General features: G+C 55.7%; 2 protein-coding genes across 2 annotated transcripts; both read left to right on the top strand.

Annotated features, from left to right (window-relative positions):
* Window positions 1-396: 396 nt before the first annotated feature.
* Window positions 397-16964, top strand: MERTK (MER proto-oncogene, tyrosine kinase). Its single transcript, XM_062489529.1, has 19 exons — window positions 397-466; window positions 4069-4384; window positions 4486-4586; window positions 4682-4855; window positions 5959-6045; window positions 6631-6746; window positions 8885-9068; window positions 9319-9470; window positions 11670-11829; window positions 12095-12248; window positions 13330-13415; window positions 13508-13603; window positions 13800-13880; window positions 14016-14108; window positions 14195-14313; window positions 14524-14633; window positions 14800-14959; window positions 15248-15384; window positions 16490-16964. Exons 1-19 carry the CDS (start codon window positions 397-399, stop codon window positions 16962-16964), a joined length of 2871 nt encoding a protein of 956 aa, XP_062345513.1.
* Window positions 16965-19305: 2341 nt separating this feature from the next.
* On the top strand, window positions 19306-22647 carry FBLN7 (fibulin 7). The gene is given in 8 exon segments (XM_062489528.1): window positions 19306-19335; window positions 19338-19575; window positions 19676-19846; window positions 20163-20288; window positions 20372-20509; window positions 20924-21061; window positions 22042-22180; window positions 22272-22647. Coding segments are annotated over 8 exon segments (1356 nt in total).
* Window positions 22648-23414: the final 767 nt, after the last annotated feature.

The raw sequence follows: 23414 nt of genomic DNA, 5'->3' as shown, positions 1-23414 counted from the left end.
CAGTCCCGGTGCGGAGCGGTGCCAGTCCTGGTGCGGAGCGGGGCCAGTCCCGGTGCGGAGCGGTGCCAGTCCCGGTCCGGAGCGGTGCCAGTCCCGGAGGCGGAGCGGGGCCAGTCCCGGTGCGGAGCGGTGCCAGTCCCGGAGGCGGAGCGGTGCCAGTCCCGGTGCGGAGCGGTGCCAGTCTCGGAGGCGGAGCGGTGCCAGTCCTGGTGCGGAGCGGTGCCAGTCCTGGTGCGGAGCGGGGCCAGTCCCGGTGCGGAGCGGTGCCAGTCCCGGAGGCGGAGCGGTGCCAGTCCCGGTGCGGAGCGGTGCCAGTCTCGGAGGCGGAGCGGTGCCAGTCCTGGTGCGGAGCGGTGCCAGTCCCGGAGGCGGTGGCGCTGGCGGTGCCGGCGGGCGATGGGTGGCGGGCGCTGGGCGCTGCTCTGTGCGCTGCTGGCGGCCCTGCGCCCGCCCCGCGGAGGGGCCGGTGAGTGCGCAGCGGGCACGGAAGGAGCCGGGCACGGCCCCGAGACGGGAGCCGGCCGGGAGCGCTTTCCCCGCGGGTGCTGCTCCGGGCAGGGCTGTGCCGCGGGTACCGCGGGCACTGAGCACCCGACGGGGTCCGAAGAAAAGCTGTGTAGGGATGTACTGGTGGGTTTCTGGCTGTATCGCAACTCGGAGCGAGTCTGTGTGTGCTGGGACACAGGGTTTGGTTGTTCTGGGACACACGGTCTGGCTGTGCTTGTACACAGGGTCTGGCTGTGCTAGTACACATGGTTTGGCTGTCCCGGGACACACGGTCTGGCTGTCCCGGGACACACGGTTTGGCTGTTCTGGTGCACATGATGTGGCTGTTCTGGGACACGCGGTTTGGATGTTCTGCGACACAGGGTTTGGCTGTCCCAGGACACAGGGTCTGGCTGTGCTGGGACAGGGTTTCTCTGTCCTCGAGCACATGGTCTGGCTGTCCTTTGTCACAGGGTTTTGTTGTCCTGGGTCTGGTCCTTAAGCACAGGGTCTGGCTCTTCTGGGACATGATTTGGATGTCCTGGGACACAGTTTGGCTGTCCCAGGACAAAGCTCTGTCTCTGCAGCGTGGTCCTAACCCAGTACTTCACTGCCTGATGTGCCTCTGCTTGATGGGGAATCCACAGCAGGCAGGGACCATAAACTGTGGCAGATCAGTCTGGGGTTTATCCCATTAGCCACGAGTCAGCTACATAGTGATGCTAGGAAAAATCCTCGGGAATCACCACGGTTTGCAGCACTTTGCAGTGCAGGCAGCTTGGTGGCTTTTCAGCTCCATCTGCAGAAAGAAATGGGGAGATAAAGTAATTTTTGGACTTTCAAAAATCCTGTGATCAGGGCTGCCCAACCTTTGGAAGCTGCTGGGAGACGTCAGGGCTGCTGGAGGGTCTCAGGGGTCACTGTGCAGATGGAATTTAGCAGGGAAGGTAGGAATGTGAGCGTTTGCTTTGGGTAGGGAGGAGTTAAAGTCCTGACTGTCACAGCAGGAGCCTGCAGTCAGGGGAACTCTCTGTGGATGTAACCAGGAATGCTAGGCTGATTTGTACAAAAGGTGTTTGAATATGGAAAATCTCATTGGATTCAGGTGTGGCCCTGGGGAAAATTAATTTCTTACAATCATAGAATTGCTCAGCTTGGAAAATATCATTGAGTCCAATGTTAATCCAACAGTTCCAGGTCTGCCACAGCTCCCAGGGGATGGGGAGGTTGGAAACCCCACGGGAAGGGGCTCCTCATTCCTTCTGCCCAACAGTACCTGGGCAGAAGCTGTTGTCAGCAGGTGAATTAGCGCCAACAGCAGGAATTCCAGGGCTAGGGATGAAGCATTTTTGGGTGCATCATGGCTGCAGGAAAGACCTTGTTTCAGTCCCTGCTTGTTGTTCTTCATCCCTAATGGAGTATCCTGCCCGATTTTCCTGCTAAAATTCCTCTCTCTAGGCAGAAAGGCACACAGGAGCTGTGCAGCAAGGCCTGCCTCTGTTTGCTTTGGAGTTTTGCTGCAATTCCAGGTGTTCCAGGAGAGCAGCAGTGCCCTTGCGAGTGATTTGATTTCCAGGGCAGCTTTTCCCTCAGGCCTGGCTGTGGTTAGAATGGGAGCTGCTCTGACACCCACACAGGCACTCCAGGCTTGCAGCTCCTTGGCTTTAGTCTGGGGTTTTAGAGCCAGCCTAACTGCTCTGGACTCAAGCAAGGGCTGTCCTGCCACACAGGGCGAGTCCCTTCCAAAGTGCCATGAGGATATCCCCATCCCAAACTTCTGGGGTACCCAAAGGCAGCGCTGGAGATGAGGAATTCCTGTACTGACATGAGTCAGAGAGGAAAGTATTTCATTCCCGGGCCAACAAACACCTCTTCCCACTTAATTAATGTGAAAACAAGGCTGAGATCCTCCTTGCTCTTTAAGCTTGAAGCATCCCAGGGAAGCAGAAACCATCCCAGGACAGGGCACAGATCCGTGTCCTCCCCAGGCAGGGGTGCGTGCTGGGGGAGCTGCTCCGGCCAGAGCTAGCACCCTTCAAATGGAGCCTTGAAAACCCTTCAGAAAACAGCAGTTGGAGGCTGGATTGTGTCAGGCAGAGAGCCTGAACGACCTCTGGGAGGAGCAGGGGAGGGAAGGGAATTGGGGGTCGCTGCTTGTTTGTGTTTGGCAGATCCCTGGGGAGGATTCACATCCATGGCTGTCCCTGCAGCTCTGCAGTAGTCACATGGGCTCTGTTTGTGTTGGGATGGGAGCCTTAGGGAAGCAGGTTGGAAAAGCTGCGGCTCTTTTTGTTGTTGTTGTTTTTTTTTTTTCTGAAAGGGAAACCCATTGTGCCGCGGGAGAGGCAGGGAGAGCCTCCCCCTTCCCTCTGGGCTGAAAAACCCTGCTGGCATTCTATCCCCAAAGCAGAATTTCTTGAGGGTTAAAAATAGGGAGAGATTTAGCAAAGGGACATAGCCAACCTCAAAATTGGGCTGTGTATTTTGGCTCTGGGAAAAAACACACCAGGCTCGTGCCCCATTACTCACAACAGTGATGACGTAGGTTTAAAAACTTGTTTGATGTTTGAGGTCTAAAACCTGCCCAAAAACAAACTCAGCTGAGCTCAGGTTCAATAAAAACTGTGCTTTCTTTATCTTTTAAACTGTGAGTGGTTGGTTGGCTTTTCTTTCTTGGAAAAGGGAATTAATTTAGTTGAAATTCCTGTCTGGCACAATGCCTTTGCTTGCTGAAAGGGAGATTTACCACTTGGATTGCTGGTGGCTGGGAAAGCCTCAGGAAGCTCAGAAATGGTCCAGGAAAACCAACCTCCACGTGGTGGATTTCCTAGGTCTGATCTCCTCAAAAAGACACATATTTTTGGAAGAGAATTACTTTAAGCGGAGCTGCTCTTAATCTCAGCTGTGGCTGGGTGGGAAGTGCTGGGAGAGAGGGGAAAAATGTCATTTGGTGGTTTGGAGATGGAGGTATGAAGTCCTCAAAATGACCTTTCCCTCAGGAAAAAAATGTGGGAGAAGACCCTGGGAGGGCAACACTGGACAGCATCTGGCTCCTATACACTGTCCAAAGGCATTTCTTCATCCGTCTGCAGCTCTTTTCCTGGGAAAGCAGTGGAGTGGAGGCACTTAGCAAAAGTTGACTCAGAGCATGTCCCTGTCCTGGGAAGGGACAGGCTGCTGGCAGAGCCTAAAAATCAGCAAAATTCCAGCCGGGAGCTCTTCCTCTGCCCCAGCTGAAAATGCTTCAGATGAGGCCCCGCAAGGGGTTTGCTGGAGTAAAGTCCCAAATTCCTGCTGCCCAGGGATCCTTTTATATTCCAGTCCCGGGGGTGTAATGCAGCAGGAATAGCTCCCACCTCTCCCCTGCCCAAAGAAACGTGGCTGAGTGTTTTGTTTAGCTTGGGCTACTCCTGTTTGCTTTAAAAAGGACTTTTTTTGGAGGTGCTGCTTGTACAGAATCCTGGGACAACATTTTGGGAAACGAGCTGCCTTTGGTTATTCTTGGGAGCAGCTGGGTGGTTTTGTTGCGAGGTCTCCCAAACTTTCTGGTGGTGGTGGCAAACCCCAAGCCTTCCCTTGCAGAGGATGCTGACGGAGAAGTGAGGCTGTACCTGTGGGCACATTCCCAGCATTCCCAGCAGAGCAGCAGGGAGGAGCCCCCAAGCAGCTCCGTGGGACAGCTCAGATTCAACCCCACGGTGCGGCACGTGGTCATCAATGAGCACAAGGACGTCACCTTCAACTGCTCCATCAAAGTGCCCCAGGAGCTGCTCCGGCCCGACGCGCCAGGAATTTCCCTTTGGAAGGATGGGAGGGAGCTGCACGTGCTGGATCGCATCGCCAGCAGCCACTTTGAGATCCCTGATGAGGAGGAGGTGGCCATGACCTCCACCTTCAGGTGAGTGGTGCTGGCCTTCCAGAGCAGGTGGGAATGAGGAATGGCTCCCAAGGAAGATGGGAAGCCACAAAGCCTGAGGTGGTGTCCCTTGTGTCCGGCAGCATCATCGGGGCGCAGCGCTCAGATAACGGCTCCTACATCTGCAAACTCAACGTCTCTGGCGTGGAAGTGGTGTCTGATCCCATCCTGGTGCAGCTGGAAGGTGAGCTGGAGCAGCTGTGGAGTTGTGTCCTGGCTGAGGGACCAGGAGCCCGGAGCCAGGAATGGGGAATCCTTTGCTTCCCTGTGTCCATGCAGGTCTCCCTCACTTCATCCGCCAGCCCGAGCAGCTGAATGTCACCAGGAACAGCCCCTTCAACCTGACGTGCCAGGCTGTGGGGCCTCCAGAGCCTGTGGAGATCTACTGGTTCCAGAACAACATCCAGGTCAACCAGAAACCCCACATCTCCCCGTCAGTCCTGACCGTGCCAGGTGAGTCGGGGGTGTCCCTGCCATGGCGTGTCCCTGCCGTGGGAAACCACTGCTGGGAATATGCCTTGTGCCATCCCAGAGGGATTCCAGGAGGGGCTGTTCCCGTGCCATGCACAGCTTTGGGGCTCCTCTGGGGCAGGGAGCCCCATCCGACCCCCTCTGGCTGTTGCCAGAAATGGCTGCCTTGGAAGAGGCAGTTCACTCAACTGCAAGCAGCAGATTTTTTTGCCAGGCTTTGGCTGTGCCAACAGGAACCTGGCTTCTCTCCTGGGCTGCTGGAATGTTGGTCCCCACTTTGTGTCAATGGAAGAGTTTGGGACGCCCCCTGTGCTGCATGTCCATGACAGCTGGTGGGACACAGGGAGGAAAATCCTTGGTGTCCCATAAACCCCACTGTGGTTTTGCTGCAGAGGCAGAAGATGGGGTATTTCTTGCCTTGCTGGCGAGGAGGAGGCCAGTGGTTAATTAAGAGCTGGACTATAATTGTCCAGTCTTGGCATCCAGGCAGCCTTTAAAAGGCAGTGAAAGCCGGAAGAAGTGACTCATTCCTCTTGGATGTCTTCACATCCGCCTGGCACCCGCTAGGTTGGGTCATTGGAGCAGAGCTTCTCCTGGCCCTGGCGCCCTGAGGCACTGCTGGCATGAGCCAACGCTCCCCACGTCCACCTTGGCATGGGACAGGGATCCCAAGCCTGGGGTAACCTCACCCAGACTGGGAGAATCCGCTCTCGGGTATTTCCAGCGGTCCTTCCCTGCCATCAGCTGGGGGATTTGAGCAGTCCTTGACCAGCACTCAATCACCTGACCAGGCCGTGGCAGGGGCTCTTCTGCTTTCTGCCTTTTCCCCTTTTTGAGAGAAAACAACCCCTTCCTCAGGAGCTTGTGCAAGGGCTCCGTGGGGACATCCTGTCCCTGCCGTGCCGGCTGCGTGTCCCTGGCATGGGAGCGGGGCAGCTGGAGCCTGAGGTCACCCCTGGACACTGGCAGCACAAGTGTCACGGAGGGAAGTGAGAACAGGTTGAGAAAGGAAACCCTGAGTGTTTGCTGGTGGGATTGGGATGGTTTTGGGATATCCAAGGAACAAGGCTGTGTTTTCTCGGCAGGACTCGACAAGCCAGCGCTGTTCAGCTGCGAGGCCCACAACAGCAAAGGTCTGACTGCATCCAGCCCGGGCCAGGTCAACATCAAAGGTCAGCTCCCATTCCCTGTTAAAGCCCTGTGCCCAAGTCTCCACACATCCCAGCACTCATTCTTCACAAGATGAGGGAGATCCCAGCTTCAATCCTACGACTAAAATCCAATGGGATCTGGTTGTAACGTGGTCATCCCGGTTGGGTCATCCCAGCACTGGGATGGGGGAGGGAGCACCAAAATCTAAATTTGAAAGCAAAACTGTCAGCTTCAAAGCAGGATTCGGAAGGGCTGCATCACTCCTTTCCTTCCTTCATAACCAGGGCGGTGCTCCATAGGAATTTTCCATAGGAAACAGTGGAAATTGCTGACATTCCTGATGGGAGCCACTCTGGCAACGTGAGGAAGGTCTTCCCCTAAATAAGTCATGGCCTTTAAGCTGCCCAGAGAGGTTACAAATATAGAAATGGCCAAAATAGTCCTGAAAGTGACATTTTTGTGCTTCCCTATCCGGTGGTCCGGCACATCCGCAGAATTCAGATGTGGGGTCACGCACCGAGCCCTGGGAGCTCCAGGGAAAAGCCACCACACCAGCTTTGTGTTCAGGCTTCCAGCTGACTGCCTTTGGCTTCTCCTCCCTGCAGGAATTCCATCAGCTCCTGTCAGTGTGCAGGTCCTCAACAGGACAGCCCATGGAATCAGGATATCCTGGGTGCCGGGCTTTGATGCCTTCTCTGCCCTGAACAGCTGCAATGTCCAGGTGAGCATCCAGAATTCCCATATCCCTGCAGCTCCCCCTCTACGGATGCTCTGAGGCAGGTGGAAGTAGGTGGTGTACTTGGCATGAGCTGCACAGATTTCACGGAATCCTGGAATAGTTTGGGTTGGAAGCACCTTAAAGATCGTCCAGTTCCAACTCCCAACAACTTCCACTATCCCAGGTTGCTCCATCCTGGCCTTGGGCACTTCCAGGGATGGGGCAGCCATAGCCACTCTGGGCAGCTTGTGCCACAGCCTCACAGGGAACATTTCCTTCCCACTATCCCATCTATACCTGCCCTCTGGCAGTGGGAAGCCATTCCCCCTTGTCCTGGCACACCATGCCCTTGTTCCAAGTCCCTCTCCAGCTCTCTTGGAGCCCTTTCCCATTGGGTGACACAGACAGGTTGTCATGTGGTTTTATGGACCTGGTTAAACCCTTCCCAGCCAAGCAGCATTCCCAAAGGTGGGATTTGGAGGGGCAGGCTTCCCTCAGCTCCCCACTCCTGAGAAGGAGCTGGGGTATTGCTTGTGTCCTGGACAGCTCAGGGAATGCTGCCTCCATGGGCAGAGCCTGCAGGCATTTTCCATCTGCTGCACATGACTGGCTTTCCCAGTCCAAGCTCAGCTTGGTGTTTCATGGATATGATTTTTATCCTGGAAAATCTCCACTCCAGCTGGGATAGCACGTGGAGAGAGGCGACCTTTGAAGCCAGGTAAAAGTGAAAGGAATTGCAGGGAAGAAAGGTACCAGGGCTAATATTAGCGCCATGTCCTGCTGCTGCCTTGCAGCTGGAGCTTGGGAAGTGGGGTGGAGAGCCAAGGAATTTCCTATGAGTTAACATTCATGGTCTGTCAGTAGGAAATGGTCTTTGCAAGTGGAAAACAGGAGAGGGTTTCTGGCAAAAACACAGCTGTGACTCAGCCCTTTTGCTGCTGTCCCCTTGGATAATCCCTGGGCCCACCAAGCCAGTGACTCATCCCCGAGGGCTGCAGCTGGCCCACCTGCCAGCTCCAACTGGTGCACTTTGCAAACATCCCGATTTCCTGCCAGAATCAATGGGTTTAATGGGTTTTTCTCAGAAGACAGTTGGGGATCGGGCTGGATGTTCAGGATGGCTGGTCCCAGAAGTGCTGTGTGTTTTCCTCTGGTCACTGCTCGCCTCCCTCAGAGCATCTTGTGACAGCTTGGGAATGGAGATGGCATTCCCTGACATTTTCAGGAGACAGGAAAGCCTACAGCTCTTTCCCATTATTTGTAAGGAGAGGGGAGCTGAGGGAAACCTGCCCCTCCAAATCCTGACTTTGGGAATGCTGCTGGGCTGTGCAGTGTGTGACCAGGACAAGTGTGTGGCTGCAGCAACCCCAGGCTTGCAGAGTCTTCCAAAGATCTACTTGGAGCATTTCTGGGAATTTCTCCATGAAAACCTGAGGGTGAAGGCTGTTCTTTTCTATTTTGGCTGTAAAACAGATGTTGAGACCATCCTAAGATACCATGGGGGCTTCTTTTGATTGAGCACAAGGATAGGTGTCCTGGCATCCCAAAACCATGGATGGAGGCTTTTCAGAGGAGTGCATGGCCCTGTGCACGTGGGTTGGGTTGTCATTGCTCTTCCCTCTTTCCTCCCTCTGTCCCAGTCCAGGTAGTGCTTCCCACAAAATGAGATATTTTCTGGAAAGCTGCAGTTGCTTTGTGGGCAGCTCCATGGGGGCTCTACATCCATAAATTTGTCTTTCTGTGAAAAGCAGGACTTGTTTTTGAGATGTTGAATTAATCCATGCTGCTAAATGTGACAAGGATTGGGTTTAGTCCCATGACATCCCACGGAGATAAATCCTGTTTTCAAATGATGTGCTGCACAGAAAAAAAAAAAAAAAAGCTTTATTTTGTTTATTTGGGATGTGCTTCTTGGTTATTTTATTTGGGGCTCCTTTTGCTCCATGCAACAAGAAACAGCAAATCATCCTTCCTCTTTCCCAACATCCCTGGGGTGTTCCCAGCTCCATATGTGATGGAGCCATGAGTTTTCCCTGCAGAGTTCAAATGGGAGGCAGGGCTCTGGATCCTGTTTTCCAACACCTCTCCCTGCAGGTTGTTGCTGACTAATCCCTGTTTGTGGGCTGATTTTCCAATTGAAGGTCAAGGAAGTTGTTCCAAGAGGCAACATCTCCCTCCAGCCCTTCCACACCTCGGTGCCTCCCCATGTGTATCACATCCAGCAGTTGGAGCCCATGGAGGAGTACAACATCCGTGTTTCCTGCGGGAATGAGGTTGGCTGGTCAGCGTTCAGCCCCTGGATAACAGCCAGCACCACGGAGGGAGGTAGGAAATGAGAATGAGAAGGAGAATGAAAATGAGAAGGAGAATGAAAATGAGAAGGGATTTCCCTGCCTCAGTCCCTCTGGATGAGAGGCAGCTCCTGGAGTCCTGGTTGTTCCCAGAGTGGGAAAGGAAACTTCCCCGTTCTCCATGGGCTTTCTGGTTGAGCTCCAGCTTGTTTCCCATCAGATTCCCACATCTCTGCACCCATTCTCCCAGCTTCCCTCACCTCCTTTCCCATTGATCACCACAGCTCCCAGCACCCCACCGCTGAATGTCACGGTGTTCTTCAACGAGTCCAGCTCCTTGCTGGAAATTCGCTGGGTGAGGCCATCCCTGGAGAGGATCCACGGGGAGCTCCAGGGCTACCACATCTGGTACAAGTGGCACAACTCTGAGGGCATGGTGAGTCACCAGGAAATGGGGGAAAATGGCTAAATCCTGGGCAAATTCCCAGCAGGGATGTCCAGATGGGTTTGGGTGCTTCCACAGATTATTTTGGAGCTCATTTCTTTGCTGTCTTGGGCTTTCAGGTGGGCTTCAAACCACTCCTGGCCTTGCATTCCCTGGATTTTGAGCTGTTCCTTACTCAGATGGGATTTATCCCTGCCTTAACCCACAGCACAGAATTTCAGAGCTCGAGGAACTCTTTGGCCCAAAGGCCTCTCCGTGGGTGCATGAAATCACCTGGCACACCCTGCTTGCCTTTTCTAGTATTTGGGAAATAGCTGCAGGAATTTGCTAGGATGAGGTTGGCCCAGGCTCTGGGCAAAAGATCCCATCCAGAGCCTGTGGATAGCAGCAGGAATGGATCCAGCTGTGGTTTGAGTTCCTTTGTGCCAGGCTAGTGGAGTGGCTCTGGTTGGAAATAGTGACTCATCCCCATTTTTTTGTTGGATGCTGCACTTTCTGTTCTCCTTTTGCTCCCCCGTATAGATCCAGCCTGAATGAAGCCAGGGAAACAAAATCATGGTCTTGTGACTTGGAAAAAAAGTGCTGACAGGAGCTGTCTCTCTCCAGCAAAAGGCCAAATACAGGCCTTGCCCTTTAAGCCCCGGGAGATTTATTGCTTCTGTTGTTGTTTGTTAATTTTTGTCCACTTTTCCATCTTATGGAGTGAATTTTTTTCCGGTTCTCAATTTTTCCGTGAGTCTGAGACACGAAACTGGAGTTCTGACTCCTCAAAAAGCTCCTTCTGAGGTTGGACTTGATGATCCCAGAGGTCTTTTCCAGCCTAAATGATTCTGTAGGAATGATTCCATGAAATAAAGTGCCTGAGCTGTGGCCCTGCACAGGCTAAATCTGGACTGCCCCAAAATAACCACCGGTTTTTGCAGGATAAAGTTAGGAAGAAGCTGGATTCCGGTGTCATAGGGCCACCTGCAGGCCTCTCCACAACCAGAAAATTCCCAAAAGTTGGGTTTTTTTCTCCCTTAACTAGCAGTCCTTGTTGGAGCCAAGGCTGCCCGAGCTGGGATGGGAAGAAATTCCTCAACTACCACAAAACTCATAAAATCTCATTAAATTTGGCAAGTCAGCCCTGCTTTGTGCTCATGGTCTGAATCTGTCCTCAGATGACACAGCAGGGCCCTTTAGGACAGGGAAAGATCCCAATTTTAGGCTGGTGGTAGGGAAAAGATCCCATATGGATACAAGGAAGGGGAAGGCAGGAGTGTGGGAGCAGAGGTGACAGCAGATCCCAGCTCCTGTCACTGCCAGTAGGTGTCCACACATTCCCAGGACCTGGGTGTTTCACATCCGTTTCCGTGGCTTTTTTGGGACAGGGAACAGAAACTGGTTCCCTCTGAGAAGCTCTGATTCCCTCTCACCCACTGATCCCCCTCAGCTCCATTCCCTCATTGCAGGTTCCACCTCCCCCCAAGTTCCTGTTTGTTTGTTTGTTTGTTTGTTTGTTTTCCTGGGATGTTCAGGAAGGAGCCAGGCACTGCTGGGCACAGCAGCCTGCCAGATGTTTTGGCTGCAGCTGGGAAGCTGTTTTGCAGTTGGAAATCGGCAGGGAGCAGCAGCAGCACTTTCTCAACTGGAAATGACCAGGAAGGGATGGGATTTGCGGGGAAAGGCTTCTGTGTTTTTACCAAGCCACGCTGCTTGCTGCCGCAGGAAACACATAAAAAGTTGGTATATAATTAGCCGGACACAAAAACCACAGAAGGCAAAAAATATCTACCCTAGGATCCACTTCCAGAGCACTTGGACAATCCTACCAGGAGCACACCATGGCTGCTGAGGCTCACAGGGTCCTGGTGGCCACGAGGGCTGAGGGTCACAATCCATGTCACCAGAGCCTTTCCCTTCCTTGCCAGATCCTTCCCTGCCTCTTTTCTGGCTCTGGCAGCTGCTGTTGTGAAGCAGAGAGGGCCAGAAACGCTGGGACTGAAGGGGAAGCGCTGCTCAGCTCCGCTCCCGATCCCATCCGGCCCTTGCACACAGGGCCATTCTTCTCCCTAAATAGCCGGGTGCTGCACTTCCTCTGGGTTGGGAAAGCAAAGCAGCTCCAGAGGTTGCCAAGGGGACAATTCTCAGTAAATCCCCAAGTTTCCCTGCCTTCCCCAGCCCAGGATTTTCTTCCCTCCCTCTCTCCAGCAGATGGTCTCTGACGAAGCCCGGCTGAACCTGAACGGCACCGTGGCCGTGCTGCCCGTGCTGGCCACCAACGCCACCTGCTCCATCCGTGTGGCCGCTGTCACCAAGGGGGGAGTGGGACCTTCCAGCATTCCCGTGGAGATCTTCATCCCTGCCAGTGGTAAGGAGGTGCAGGGCTGGAGGCTGGGAATGGCACAGGGTGTGCTTTCCATGAGGCCGTTTGGCATCACTCCATCCTTCTTCAGATAAAGCATCCCTCTCAGCCAAGGATCCTGATTTGGGAGCAGCAAAGCCTCACTCCTCATTCCCTTTTTCCCCGTGTAACCTTTTCGGCTCTGCTGGAAACCCTTGGGAATTCCTGCCCCAAGCCCCAGGTGCTGCAGGCTGACTCTTTCACCAGCTCCATTAACAGGATATTTTCTTAGGATTAATAACCTCAGCCCCCTCTTCGACTCCGGCCTCTGGGAATGCCGACTCTTTTGTCATAGCCCTGGGATTTATCTGTGGGACAATTGCGGTCGGAGTCATCCTCTGCTTGTCTGTCGTCATCGAGAAACGATGTGTGGAGACAAAATATGGGTAAGGAGATGGAAAATGGGGCAGCTCCCAAGGCACGGGTGGCCAGCAGCCCCTGCTGGATTTGGGGACAAGGATCCTGTCCCCAGAACTGGTGGTGTTACCACAAATTATGTTTTTTATGCCCGTGGTGAGGGACTAAGTGGGTTTTTCCTTCCCCTCCCTTTCCTCAGCTCAGCAGCTCACCTTTTGCTCACTATTCCTATTTTTAAAGGGAAATGAACTTGAGCAGCTTGGTGGGGGAGGTGTTTTGGCACGAAAATGAGAGAGCAGAGGATGTCACTGGTCACCAGAGGGTGACCTGGACCTAAGGGAATGGCTGGAGCTGTATCAGGGGAGGTTAGGCTGAATTTTGAGAAAAGATCCTTCCCCCAGAGAGAACTGAACAGGGAAGGGGCACGGCCCCGAGGCTGCCAGAACTCCAGGAGTGCTTGGACAGCACTCCCAGGGATGCACATGGTAGGATTGTTGGCGTGTCTGTGCAGGGCCAGGAGCTGGACTGGATGATCCTTGTGGGTTCCTTTCAGCTCCATGATTTTATGATTCCATGATATCCCATGTCCTGGAGAAACCCTCCTGCCTCTTCCCACGCCTGGGTTCAATGGCCCAGCATTGTTTAAAGGCATGCACAAAGGGCTGTTTTCTCCTGCAGTAACCCAATACTCCTCACTCATCCTTGTGACTTCCCAAGTGGTGTTTAACTGCCCCGTGCTCCCAGTTTGGAAACTGGTACCGAGTCAGGATCCCTTTCCTAACTGGTTATTGTCACTCTTTCTGTGCTTCCCAGCTCTGGAGCATCCTGCCCTGGTTTTGTTTCCTCTGCAGGGCTCCAGCAGTATTCCTGCTCCTTGAGTAGGAAATGAGTATCCTATTTCCTCCCCAAAACCTTCATGACTCACTCCTTGATGGTTCAGTGGTGTTTGTGGAGCTGTTGTTTAGTTCGGACATTGCAGGCGATGGTGCTGATCCAGGAAAAAGGAAATGGAACTTGCATTTCCCCTTTTCCTACAGATCCCCTGGGCTCCTGCCCCTGCCATGCTCACTCCTTCATCCAGCCACAACAGATGTGTTTGTGTTCCCTCAGGAATGCTTTCAGCAGGAACAACTCAGAGCTGGCAGTGAACTACACAGCCAAGAAGTCCTACTGCCGCAGAGCCGTGGAACTGACTTGTAAGGATACGTTTTTATCCCTCTGGAAGGAGCTGGAGGGGAAAATGGCAGCAGGTGAGAGGTGCCTGAGCTTTTGTCCCCCTTTCCTGCAGTGGGAAGCCTGGGTGTCAGCAGGGAGCTCCAGCAGAAGCTGCAGGATGTTGTCGTGCACAGAAATGCCCTGAGCCTGGGGAAGGTCCTGGGAGAGGGTGAGTAAAACTCATCTCATTCCAACCTCCTGCCACAGGCAGGGAACCTTCCATGAGCCCAGCTTGTCCTCCTTCTGTCACTGATGAGGAACAAGCCTTTTGGCTCCATCTTGGAACATTCCAGATCGTAGGGATCTGGTCGTGTCCTGAAAGGTGGTGCTTTGGATAAAGGGATTCCTTCTCTCCTGTGGTGCAGGGGAGTTCGGATCTGTGATGGAGGGACGGCTCAGCCAGTCCGAAGGGCCCCCACAGAAGGTGGCTGTAAAGACCATGAAGTGTAAGTTGTCTCTCTGCCCCACAGGACTTGATGTTTGTCCCACTGGATAACAACATTCCCATTGCCATTCTCAGGAATGGCATCCTGGCACTGTTTTTGCGGTTTTAAAGCTCTTTCTTTCTCTCTGCTTCCCAGTGGATAACTTTTCCCAAAGGGAGATTGAAGAGTTCCTCAGCGAAGCAGCGTGCATGAAGGACTTTGACCATCCCAATGTTATCAAGCTCCTCGGTATGGGCTGTCCCTCTGCAGCTGGGATTTGGGTGGACCTGGATCCCTTTTCCCAGGGCACTGTGTGAGTTGTCCATGTTTCCCAGGGGTGTGCATCGAGCTGAGCTCCCTGCAGGTGCCCAAGCCAATGGTGATCCTGCCATTCATGAAATACGGAGACCTGCACAGCTTCCTACTCCGCTCCCGGCTAGAAATGGCCCCTCAGGTAGGGAGCTCTGGGAGCAGAGGAGTGGGGTGGGATCAAGGAGGGAAGGGAATCCCCCTCTGCAGCTCCTGCAGACTCATGGGTCAACGAATGGCATGGTCTGAGGGATAAGAGCTTGTCTGCTGCCGTGGGCTCATCCATTGGGATGGCAGCCCTGGACAGGGAAGCCTTTTGGATCAACACTGTGTAACCCCCACCTTGCCTCCCCAGTTTGTGCCCCTGCAGACCCTGGTGAAGTTCATGGTGGACATTGCCCTGGGCATGGAATATCTGAGCAGTCGGAACTTCCTCCACAGGGACTTGGCAGCTCGGAACTGCATGTGAGTGTTTTCCTCTGCTCAATCCCATGGGATGAACCCTGTGGATTTACAGCTCTGCTCCTTTCAATAAAAGTTCCCTTAGTTTTGAGACACAGAGCTCAGCCTGGGGCTGGTGGCTCAGGATGTGGTGCTGGGGCTGTCCTGATGTATCCCTGTTTGCCCCCAGGCTGCGGGATGACATGACTGTGTGCGTGGCAGACTTTGGGCTCTCCAAGAAGATCTACAGTGGGGATTACTACCGGCAGGGCCGCATTGCCAAGATGCCGGTCAAGTGGATTGCCCTCGAGTCCCTGGCTGACCGTGTTTACACCACCAAGAGCGACGTGGTAGGTCCCCGTGCCTGGAGGGACAGTCCCCTGGGCTGAGCCACACCGTGCTCCTCTTGGTGGCATTTCCTGGAATGCACCCAAGGTGCTGGAGCCCTTCTGCTGCCTGCGTGGTCGGCTCCTTGAGTGGGCCCCTCGCCTCCGTCCTGGTCATTCCCAATTTTGGGAGCACCACAGCTCTGCCCATTGTCCCTTGGATGCCAGGCAGTGACCTTTCCCCATGAAAAGGTTCATTCATTCCTCCTGGAAGCATCCCTTCAGCCTTGGCCTTTCCCTTTGTGCTGGCAGTGGGCATTCGGCGTCACCATGTGGGAGATTGCCACGCGCGGGATGACGCCGTACCCAGGGATACAGAACCACGAGATCTACGAGTACCTCTTCCATGGGCAGCGCCTGAAGAAGCCTGAGGACTGCCTGGATGAGCTGTGAGTCCTGGGATACCAGCTGGGAAAATGGATTTTCCTAGGAACAAACCCCCCCTTTAATGTTTGCACACCGTGCCTGAGGAAAGACAGATCCTGAAGCAGAGCATGTGTCAGCATCTGCTGAACTCCAGGCAAAAATCCCAACAAATGTCCTGAGGAGAAGCAATAGGTTTATAGGGCTGGCAAGGTCACCAGGAACAGTCAGTGATGGGATTTTTTAGTGTTTCTTTTCTTTATTTTTGGATTTACTTTGGCCAAAAAGGTCCTGGCTGGTGATGCTCCTCTTTGTCCCACAAAACTACCTCTAGGGCCCTTCCTTGCCTCAAATCTATAAATCTACATTTCCCTGGAAAGGGGAAATGCAGAATACACAAACTTTTGGATTTCTGAGCAGCTCAGCAAAGGCCTTTCTCCCAGGCTTCCTTCCTGAGTTTTATTCTATTGCCATTAGAGATGAAAATGTTTAACCCGCACCAAAGCTGAGATCTTCGAATCCCAACCGGATAAACAGAGTTGTACATTTCCTGAAAGGCTCCTCTCCACTGCCTGTTCCCGAAGGAAGCAGTGCAGGAACATCCAAGAATCCAGCCTGCTGGAGGGCAGAGACGCTGGCAGGGACATGCTGGGAGCTTCCAGGGCTCCCTGACATCCAGCCTGGGAGCAGGCACCTGCCAAGGGAAGGACTGGGTATCCCACACACAGAGCTGGGATGTTCCCAGGGAACAGATCCCAGGGCTACACTGGAAGAGACTTCTCACTCTTCAAACAGCAGCTTGGGCTGATAAATCCATGCCCTTGGGAAACAGCCTGAACAGAGGGAGTTGGTTTCACTTTCATTTAATGGGAATTTCAAGGCTTGCCCAGCCTGGAGGGAAACTGGGAATTAGCCCCTATACCTCCCCTACTCCAGAGGTGTAGGCTGCCCAGAGAAGCTGTGGGTGGAAGTGTTCAAGGACAGGCTGGAGCAACCTGGGATGGTGGAAGGTGCCCCTGCCCATGGCAGCAGGGTGGGTCTGGATGAGCTTTAAGGTCCCCTCCAAACCAAACCATACCATTCTGGAATGCTGGAAACCTCTGTTAACCACACTCCTCTCCCAATTTCCAGGTATGAAATAATGTCTGAGTGCTGGAGAGCCGACCCTGCCACCCGCCCCACCTTCTCCCAGCTCAAAGCCCAGCTGGAGAAGCTGCTAGAAAACCTGCCCAGTGCCAAGGCATGCGGGGACATCATCTACATCAACACCGGCCTTCCAGAGCAGAGCCCAGACTCCACGCAGGATTCGGGCTTCCCACAAGCGGACTCGGATTTGGAGGCTGGGGAAGCCTCGGAGCCTGGCTCCCCCGGCGCGGAGCCAGCGCTGGTGGCCGTGGATGTGCATCCTGGTGAGCCCTGGGACATCAGGTATGTCGTGGAGGAGCAGCTCGGTGGTCCCGTGGAAGAGCCCTACGTGCCACTGCTTCCCTGCCAGAGCTTGGAGCTGGGGAGCCGATGGAGCCAGGCCGGCACTTTGCCGGTGTCGGAGCGGTCGCGTGCCGGGAGCCGAGGGGAGGACTCGGAAGTGCCGCTAGGAACCGTCTGAGTGGCACCACAGCGAGGACACTGAGGGAATATTTGAATAAACAGTCGTCTCTTTTATTTGTTATCTCCTGCACAGTTTTCCTGGTGGAGGCTGGCTCTCCCCAGGAGCTCTTTCCTGGGCTGAAGTCCCAGGGGTTTGGAATTAACAGTAGAATTATTTTGCTGTAATTATTAATTTTTTCCAGAACGAGCGGAGCAGGTTGGGGTGGATGGTGCTGAGGGGCAGCTGGCCTTGCAGGGCCTGGTGTTTTACCCCTTTTCCATCATATTTTAATGTCTGTGGGATGGGCAGCCCCCTGGAGGATGAGGGCTCCAGTGCTACAGCCTGCTGGGGGATTTCACAAGCCAAGAGATCCCCATGGAAAGCAGCAACAGGAGCCCCAGTGCTGGGAGTTCCCAGTGGGAACAGCAGGTGCTCCCACATTCCCTTCTCCCTGATGGGTTTCCATCCATCCCATCCTCACGCTGAGGAGCTATCACTCCAGGGTCCCGGGAGGGCTGGAGCCCCCTAGCCATGGCCTGGCCTTTCCCTGCTGCTCCTTCTCCTTCTGGGGGGAATTCTGCTGCTTCCATAGCTGGGGCTACTGGGCAGCAACCCAAGCTGGACCTGGCACCTCTTGCCTCTCCTTGGGGGAGACCGGGCTGGGGAGGGGGTGCAGAAGTTGGAGAAGGGGGTGCCGAGCTGGGGAGGGGGCACAGGAGCTGGAGGAGGCATTTTGGGACTGGGGAAAGGGGTACAGTGACTGAGATGGGGTGCAGGAGCTGGAAAATGGGTTACCGAGCTGGGGAGGGGGTGCAGGGCTGGGAAAGGGTTTCCCTGCCCAGCGCGGTTAGTCCCGGCCTGGGGGGAGCTGGGGGGAAAAGCCACCTTCCATCACCCCACCCGCTGGGGATGATGCCCGCAGAGCCCGGTCGGTGTCCCGGGGGATGGATGGATGGATGGATGGATGGATGGATGGATGGATGGATGGATGGATGGATGGATGGATGGATGGATGGAGGGTGCGCGGGGCCGGCCCGGCGCCGGGGCGGGGAAGCGCCGCGTCCCCTGCACGGGGCAGCGCGGGGGCGGCGCGGGCGGGGCGGGGAGAGCGCGGGGCAGCCGGTCCCGGAGAGCGGCGGGGCCGCACCGCACCATGGCGGGGCCGCGGGGGGCGCGGGGCCGCCTCCCGTCGGTGCTGCTGCTGCTGCTGCCGCTGCTGCTGCCGCTCCCGGCCGCGCCGGCCGCCCAGGTGAGCAGGGACGGGACCTCGGGAAGGGATTTGGGAGGGGGGAAGGGGGCGCGGAGCTCGTCTCCGCTTCCCGCTCGCTGCCCCGTGCGCCCCGACAGCCCCGCAGCGCTGCCGGCGCTCCTGCCCCGACAAACAGGTGGGCAAAGCCCCAGCCCACGCTTACATGGCGTTTGAGCCGTGCTTAAAGCGCGCGCGGCTTCTTTCGGGCTCTTTTCGCCCTCGTTACCCCGCACCTGAAGCTTCCCCCGCGCGCGCCGGGAGCAAAAATTCCCGTTTCGGGGCTTTTGTTGGGGATTTGTCAGCTTTGCGAGGGCTCAGCATCCCGCCGGAGCTCGCGCTTGCTCCCGGAGTTAAACCCAGCCCTAACAAAGAGCTGTTTATTAAAGCTAGCGACGCGCCAGCATCTATTTGCTTTTGCCTCTCTTCCTCTGGGCTCGGGGTATCCCAGAGCTGCCAGCACAGCCCGGCTCATCCCCCCCGGCAGCCCGGGACCCCCGAGTCTGCTCCCGGGGAAGCAGAGGACACAGAGCGCGTTGCTTGGGCTACTGTGTTTGTCCTCCCTCAACCCTTAGCAGCTCTCTGGAAACGGGAATCATTCCACAGTGCGGTTATGGAAAGGGGGGAAGGAATCCCTTCGACCAGGTGGGAAAGAGCCCACCAGCTCCACTCGCTTTCCTGGAATTCCATAGCCCCCAGCCTCGTCTCTGTGTGCTCTCTCCTCACTGCGCTCCCCATATTTCTGAGCTCTGGGAATGGCTTTGCTCTTTTTCCTCGGTTTCAAGTCAATTCCACAGGAATCCCATAATAACGGTGCCCGTCTCCGGCATGAGTCAGTCCCGTGGGAGCGATCGGTTTGCAGGCAGGAGTCCCACCAGCGTTCCTGGCCCCGGCAGAGCTCACAAGACAGCTGTTTTCCTCTTCTTTTGTCATGTGGAAGAGGGACAGGGCTGGAGGTCCAGCAGGATGAAACATGAGTTATAGCATCTCTCCCACAAAGTGATCCCAGCCCTGCCTGGAGCGCAGGGCTAGGTGGAAAAAACTCCTGGATCTGGGTAAATGTGGAGCGGGGGGGGGGGGTAACACAAAGTCAGGGCGCTCAGAAAACATCGGATGCTGCGGAGTTCTCGCACTAACCTCCTCCCACGGGCAGCAGGTTGGCTCCTGGGAGGAGTGGCAGCTCAGGGAGGTCCCCAGCCCTGTCTCCATCCCTGTTCCCGCAGAGCTGCCTCAGCAGGCAGCAGCTCCTGGCTGCCATCCGGCAGATGCAGCAGCTGCTGAAGGGGCAGGAGACACGGTTCTCGGAGGGGCTGCGCACCGTGAGGAGCCGCCTCAGCACCATCCACGCCTCCCTGGCCAAGGCCGCCCCGCAGCCGCCCACCCGTGAGTCCTCGGCACCAGTATTCCAGGGAAACGGCATGTAAAGGGCGGCTTGGAAGGACAGGACCCCCTTCAAACTCATCCCCTTTCCCTGCTCTCGCAGCCTCCTGTCCTGCCCTCCAAGCCCCTGCGGATGGGAGGAAGTTTGGCACCAAATATTTGGTGGATCACGAGGTTCACTTTGCCTGTGATCCAGGATTCCAGCTGCTGGGCTCCAGCACACGGATGTGCCAGGCCAACGGCAGCTGGACAGGGCAGGAGCCCCGCTGTGCAGGTATCACTCATCTTCTGCCCTGGAATGTCCTTTGGAAAAGTGCATTTATTTACACACAGGGGAAATATTGGGGTGCTCAAAGTGGGGAAGGATTGCAGCTGCTCCCCAAAGATCCAGGGATGCTGTAGCTCCCGTGGCTTTGGGATTTCTCAATCTTAAGTGGGAATTACAGCCAGAGCACCTCAAGAGGAGGGCTGGTGGGAAGCATCCTGGCTATGATGTGCCATAGAGCACCAAAGAATCCCGGTGCGTGCAGCATTCCCGAGGCTTGCTTCCCCCAAGGAAACAACATGGAACGTGGCTGCTTTTCCCGCAGAGATCAGTGAGTGCTCGAGCAGCCCCTGCCAGAATGGTGGAACGTGTCTGGAGGGGCTCGACCACTTCAAATGCCTCTGCCCCCCACAGTGGACCGGGAGCACCTGCCAGTACCAGGCTCAGACCGGTGGGTGACCCTTGCTGGGCCATAAACGGGAGTATTTCATCCCCCACCACCTTCCAGCTCCCCATCCCGCCGTTTTCCCACAGCTCCTCCTGCCTGGAGCGTGACGGATGACCCGGCCTTCAGCCGGCAGCCCCGCTGTGCCCAGATCGCCCAGACCCAGCAGTGCAGCTGCGACCCCGGCTTCCACATGAACGGCACGGCTCCCGACGGGATCTGCCAGGGTGAGCCGGGATGCGGGAGGGCCGGCTCGGTGCCTGATCCCGTCCCAGAGTCACACTGGAAGGGAGCACAGTGGCTCAGAGCCCCACCATCCCAGAGCACACAGCACGGGTTGTGTGCAGCTGGCTCTGGAATATCTCCAGTGAGGGAGACTCCAAACACCTTCAGGAGGCTCCAAGCCCTGAATCCATGGATCATGGATCACGATGGATGGCCGAGTTCGAACTGGGCACAGTGTCGCCCTCTGCTGGACGCCGCTGCTCACAGCCCTCAAGCTGTGCTGCTGTTCCCATTCCCTGGCATCTTCTGGAATCACTTCCCAACCCACCTCACCGGCCGCTCCTCCAGCCCGCGCTAGCTCCCTGAGTGTTCCCAGGAGGCTGGAGCGAGATCCTGGTGAATCCCTGTCTCCGCAGACCTCAACGAGTGCGAGGTGTACCAGCAGGAAGGGGGACCCCGGCTCTGCGCCCACTCCTGCGTCAACATTCCCGGCTCCTTCCGCTGCTCCTGCCCCGCCGGGTACGTCCTGCTGGGCAACGGCAAGAGCTGCGAAGGTGAGGGGGCTGGAATACACTTGGTCCCAAGTCCTTTGCCACTTCCCCCCGCTTTTTTCTCCGTTTCCAAGGGAGAGGCTGGTGTAGAGGGGAGGGGGATGATGGAGCGACGCTTTACGGGATGGCAGCGGATGGAGGATGTTTGGATTGGCAGGAGCTCCGGCTGGATGCGGAGCTGGGTGGGGAAATGAATCCCAGGGTTGTGCTGGGGAAGGGAAAACTCCACCAGAGTGCTTCAAAAGAATCCCTAAAAATGAAAATAAAACGCTTTTCTGGAAGCATGGCTGCTCCTCTCCCTCTCCCCTCTCCTTTACCTCTCTGGATGATTTTGGGTCTGCACCTCCTTGAAGATGATCCCGCTGTGGCTGTAGGGATGTTCCTGAAGCTGGGAGTTCCTGGGAAGAACCAAAAATAATGTTAACCCCCCAGAATTCCAGGATCAGTTCAGAGGGTGGCAACATCTCTCCCAGTCCCAAGGGAATTGGGGTGCAGGTGGAAGGCAGCAGGTGGGAATAGTGGGAAGCCACAATTGCTGAAAGTCTCCTGAAGAACAGGGAATTTTTTTGTGCCCCGAAGTGTTGATTGCTGCAGTTCAGGGTGAGAAAATGCCTATTTCCCCATTCCTCCTGGATTTCCCCCCCTGCTCCATGGCATCTTGCTAATGCTCCCAGCAAATCCTTCACATTCCAGCTCCTGCCAGGCGTCCCACGGGCGCTCAGTAAGTAAAAAGGGACGGTGTTTCCAGACCATCCAGCAGAAAGTTTGGAAAAGCAGCTGCCTTCCTGCTGGAGGGCTGCTGTTAACCTCCGCTGGCCTGGGGGTGAGGCTGGAGAAAGGAGATGGAATTCTGGGATGCCCCCATATCTTTTTGGATAGTATTTGACCTGCTTCAAGGTGTTTTTGCCTATTTTCTGATGGAAAGGTGAGCTCGGTTGGAGGCTCCCAGGCCCTGACCCCGCTTTCCTGCCCTTGTTTTCTAGATATTGATGAGTGTTCCCTATCCCAGGATAACTGCACGAGCGGGAGCACCTGCATCAACACGGGGGGGGGGTTCCAGTGTGTCACCCCCCAGTGTCCCCCGGCCACCGGCAACGTCTCCTACGTCAAAACCTCCCCCTTGTAAGTGTGGCGCACCACGGCATTCCCTGTGGATCCAGGGAGGTGGGGGGGCACGACTGCGGCATTCCCGACGTTGCTTTTCCTCTTGCAGCCAGTGCGAGCGCAACCCGTGCCCCATGGAGAGCCGCTTATGCCACCAGGCCCCCAAAACCATCTCCTTCCACTACCTCCCGCTCCCCTCCAAGCTCCAGACTCCGGCGCCTCTGTTCCGCATGGCCACGGCAGCGGCGGCTCTGGGCCGGCCGGGCCCCGACAGCCTCCGGTTTGGTATCACGGGCGGGAACAGCCGCGGGCACTTCGTGGTGCAGCGCTCGGACCGGCACACCGGGGAGCTGCTGCTGGTGCAGAGCCTGCGAGGGCCCCGCACCGTCCACGTGGACGTGGACATGGCCGAGTACCTGGATCAGGTGTTCCAGGCCAAGCACCTGTCCAAAATCACCCTCTTTGTCTCGCCCTATGAGTTTTAGGGGCACTGGGGAAAAGCCCAGGTTGCTGGAGCTGCTCTCCCCTCTGTCCCAAAGTTCTTCCCGTGTGGATTTGCACCTGCCTAGGTGGATTTACACCACCAAGTGAGGTGGAAAAGCAGCACTATCCTCATCCCGACTCCAGAGAGACCATGTCCTACACCAGCAGATGGAAGCCACAGCCCCGATTTCCTTTGAATTCCCTTTTTTCTTTTTTATCTCTAGGAAGCAGTGAAGCTGAGTGTGTGGGAGGAGAGAGGCTCATGGCCCTTCCTGCCCTCCTCCCTTGTTGCATCCAGTCCTGCTCCCTAAAAACACACTCCCACTTCCCTTTGGATGCTGAGCAGCCTATGTAGGGATTGAGGTCTGGTGCCTCAGTCCCCTGGGACTAATCAGGGCTGGAAAACTCCATGAACATCCACCTGGGTGCCCTCCTTGGCAAGCGGGGCAAAGGAGGAATTCCAGGGCTATCCCTGTTCTTGAAACCTCCCAAATGGGTATCCCCCATGGACCCTCCTCACAGCAAAGTTTCAGCTGTGTGTGGAGGTGGGAATATTCCCTGCTCTATCAGCCAGAGCCTCCACCCCAGCATAGGAAAGCTGGGAAGAGCTGGCATTCACCCTCCTGCTTGTGCATGTTCTGCATGTTCCCTCATCCTGCTGGATTTAGTACAATTAAAGGATGATGTAAAGGATGTCACCTGATGGATGTGTGGATGGGGGGGAATGCTCACCCAGAGTGGCCCAAGGGGAACTGGGGTCTTGGATGTC

The sequence above is a fragment of the Cinclus cinclus genome, chromosome 3, assembly GCF_963662255.1.
Source record: "Cinclus cinclus chromosome 3, bCinCin1.1, whole genome shotgun sequence".
NCBI lineage: Eukaryota > Metazoa > Chordata > Aves > Passeriformes > Cinclidae > Cinclus > Cinclus cinclus.
The sequence above is the reverse complement of the archived record's forward strand: the minus strand, read 5'-3'. Positions and strand labels throughout refer to the sequence as shown.

Excerpts from the sequence above, each read along its gene's own strand:
- MERTK (XM_062489529.1), top strand. The coding sequence starts at position 397 with ATGGGTGGCGGGCGCTGGGCGCTGCTCTGTGCGCTGCTGGCGGCCCTG. Across the intron at positions 12,249-13,329 it reads TGTGTGGAGACAAAATATGG|GAATGCTTTCAGCAGGAACA; the intron begins GTAAGGAGATGG and ends GTGTTCCCTCAG. Across the intron at positions 14,109-14,194 it reads CAATGTTATCAAGCTCCTCG|GGGTGTGCATCGAGCTGAGC; the intron begins GTATGGGCTGTC and ends CATGTTTCCCAG.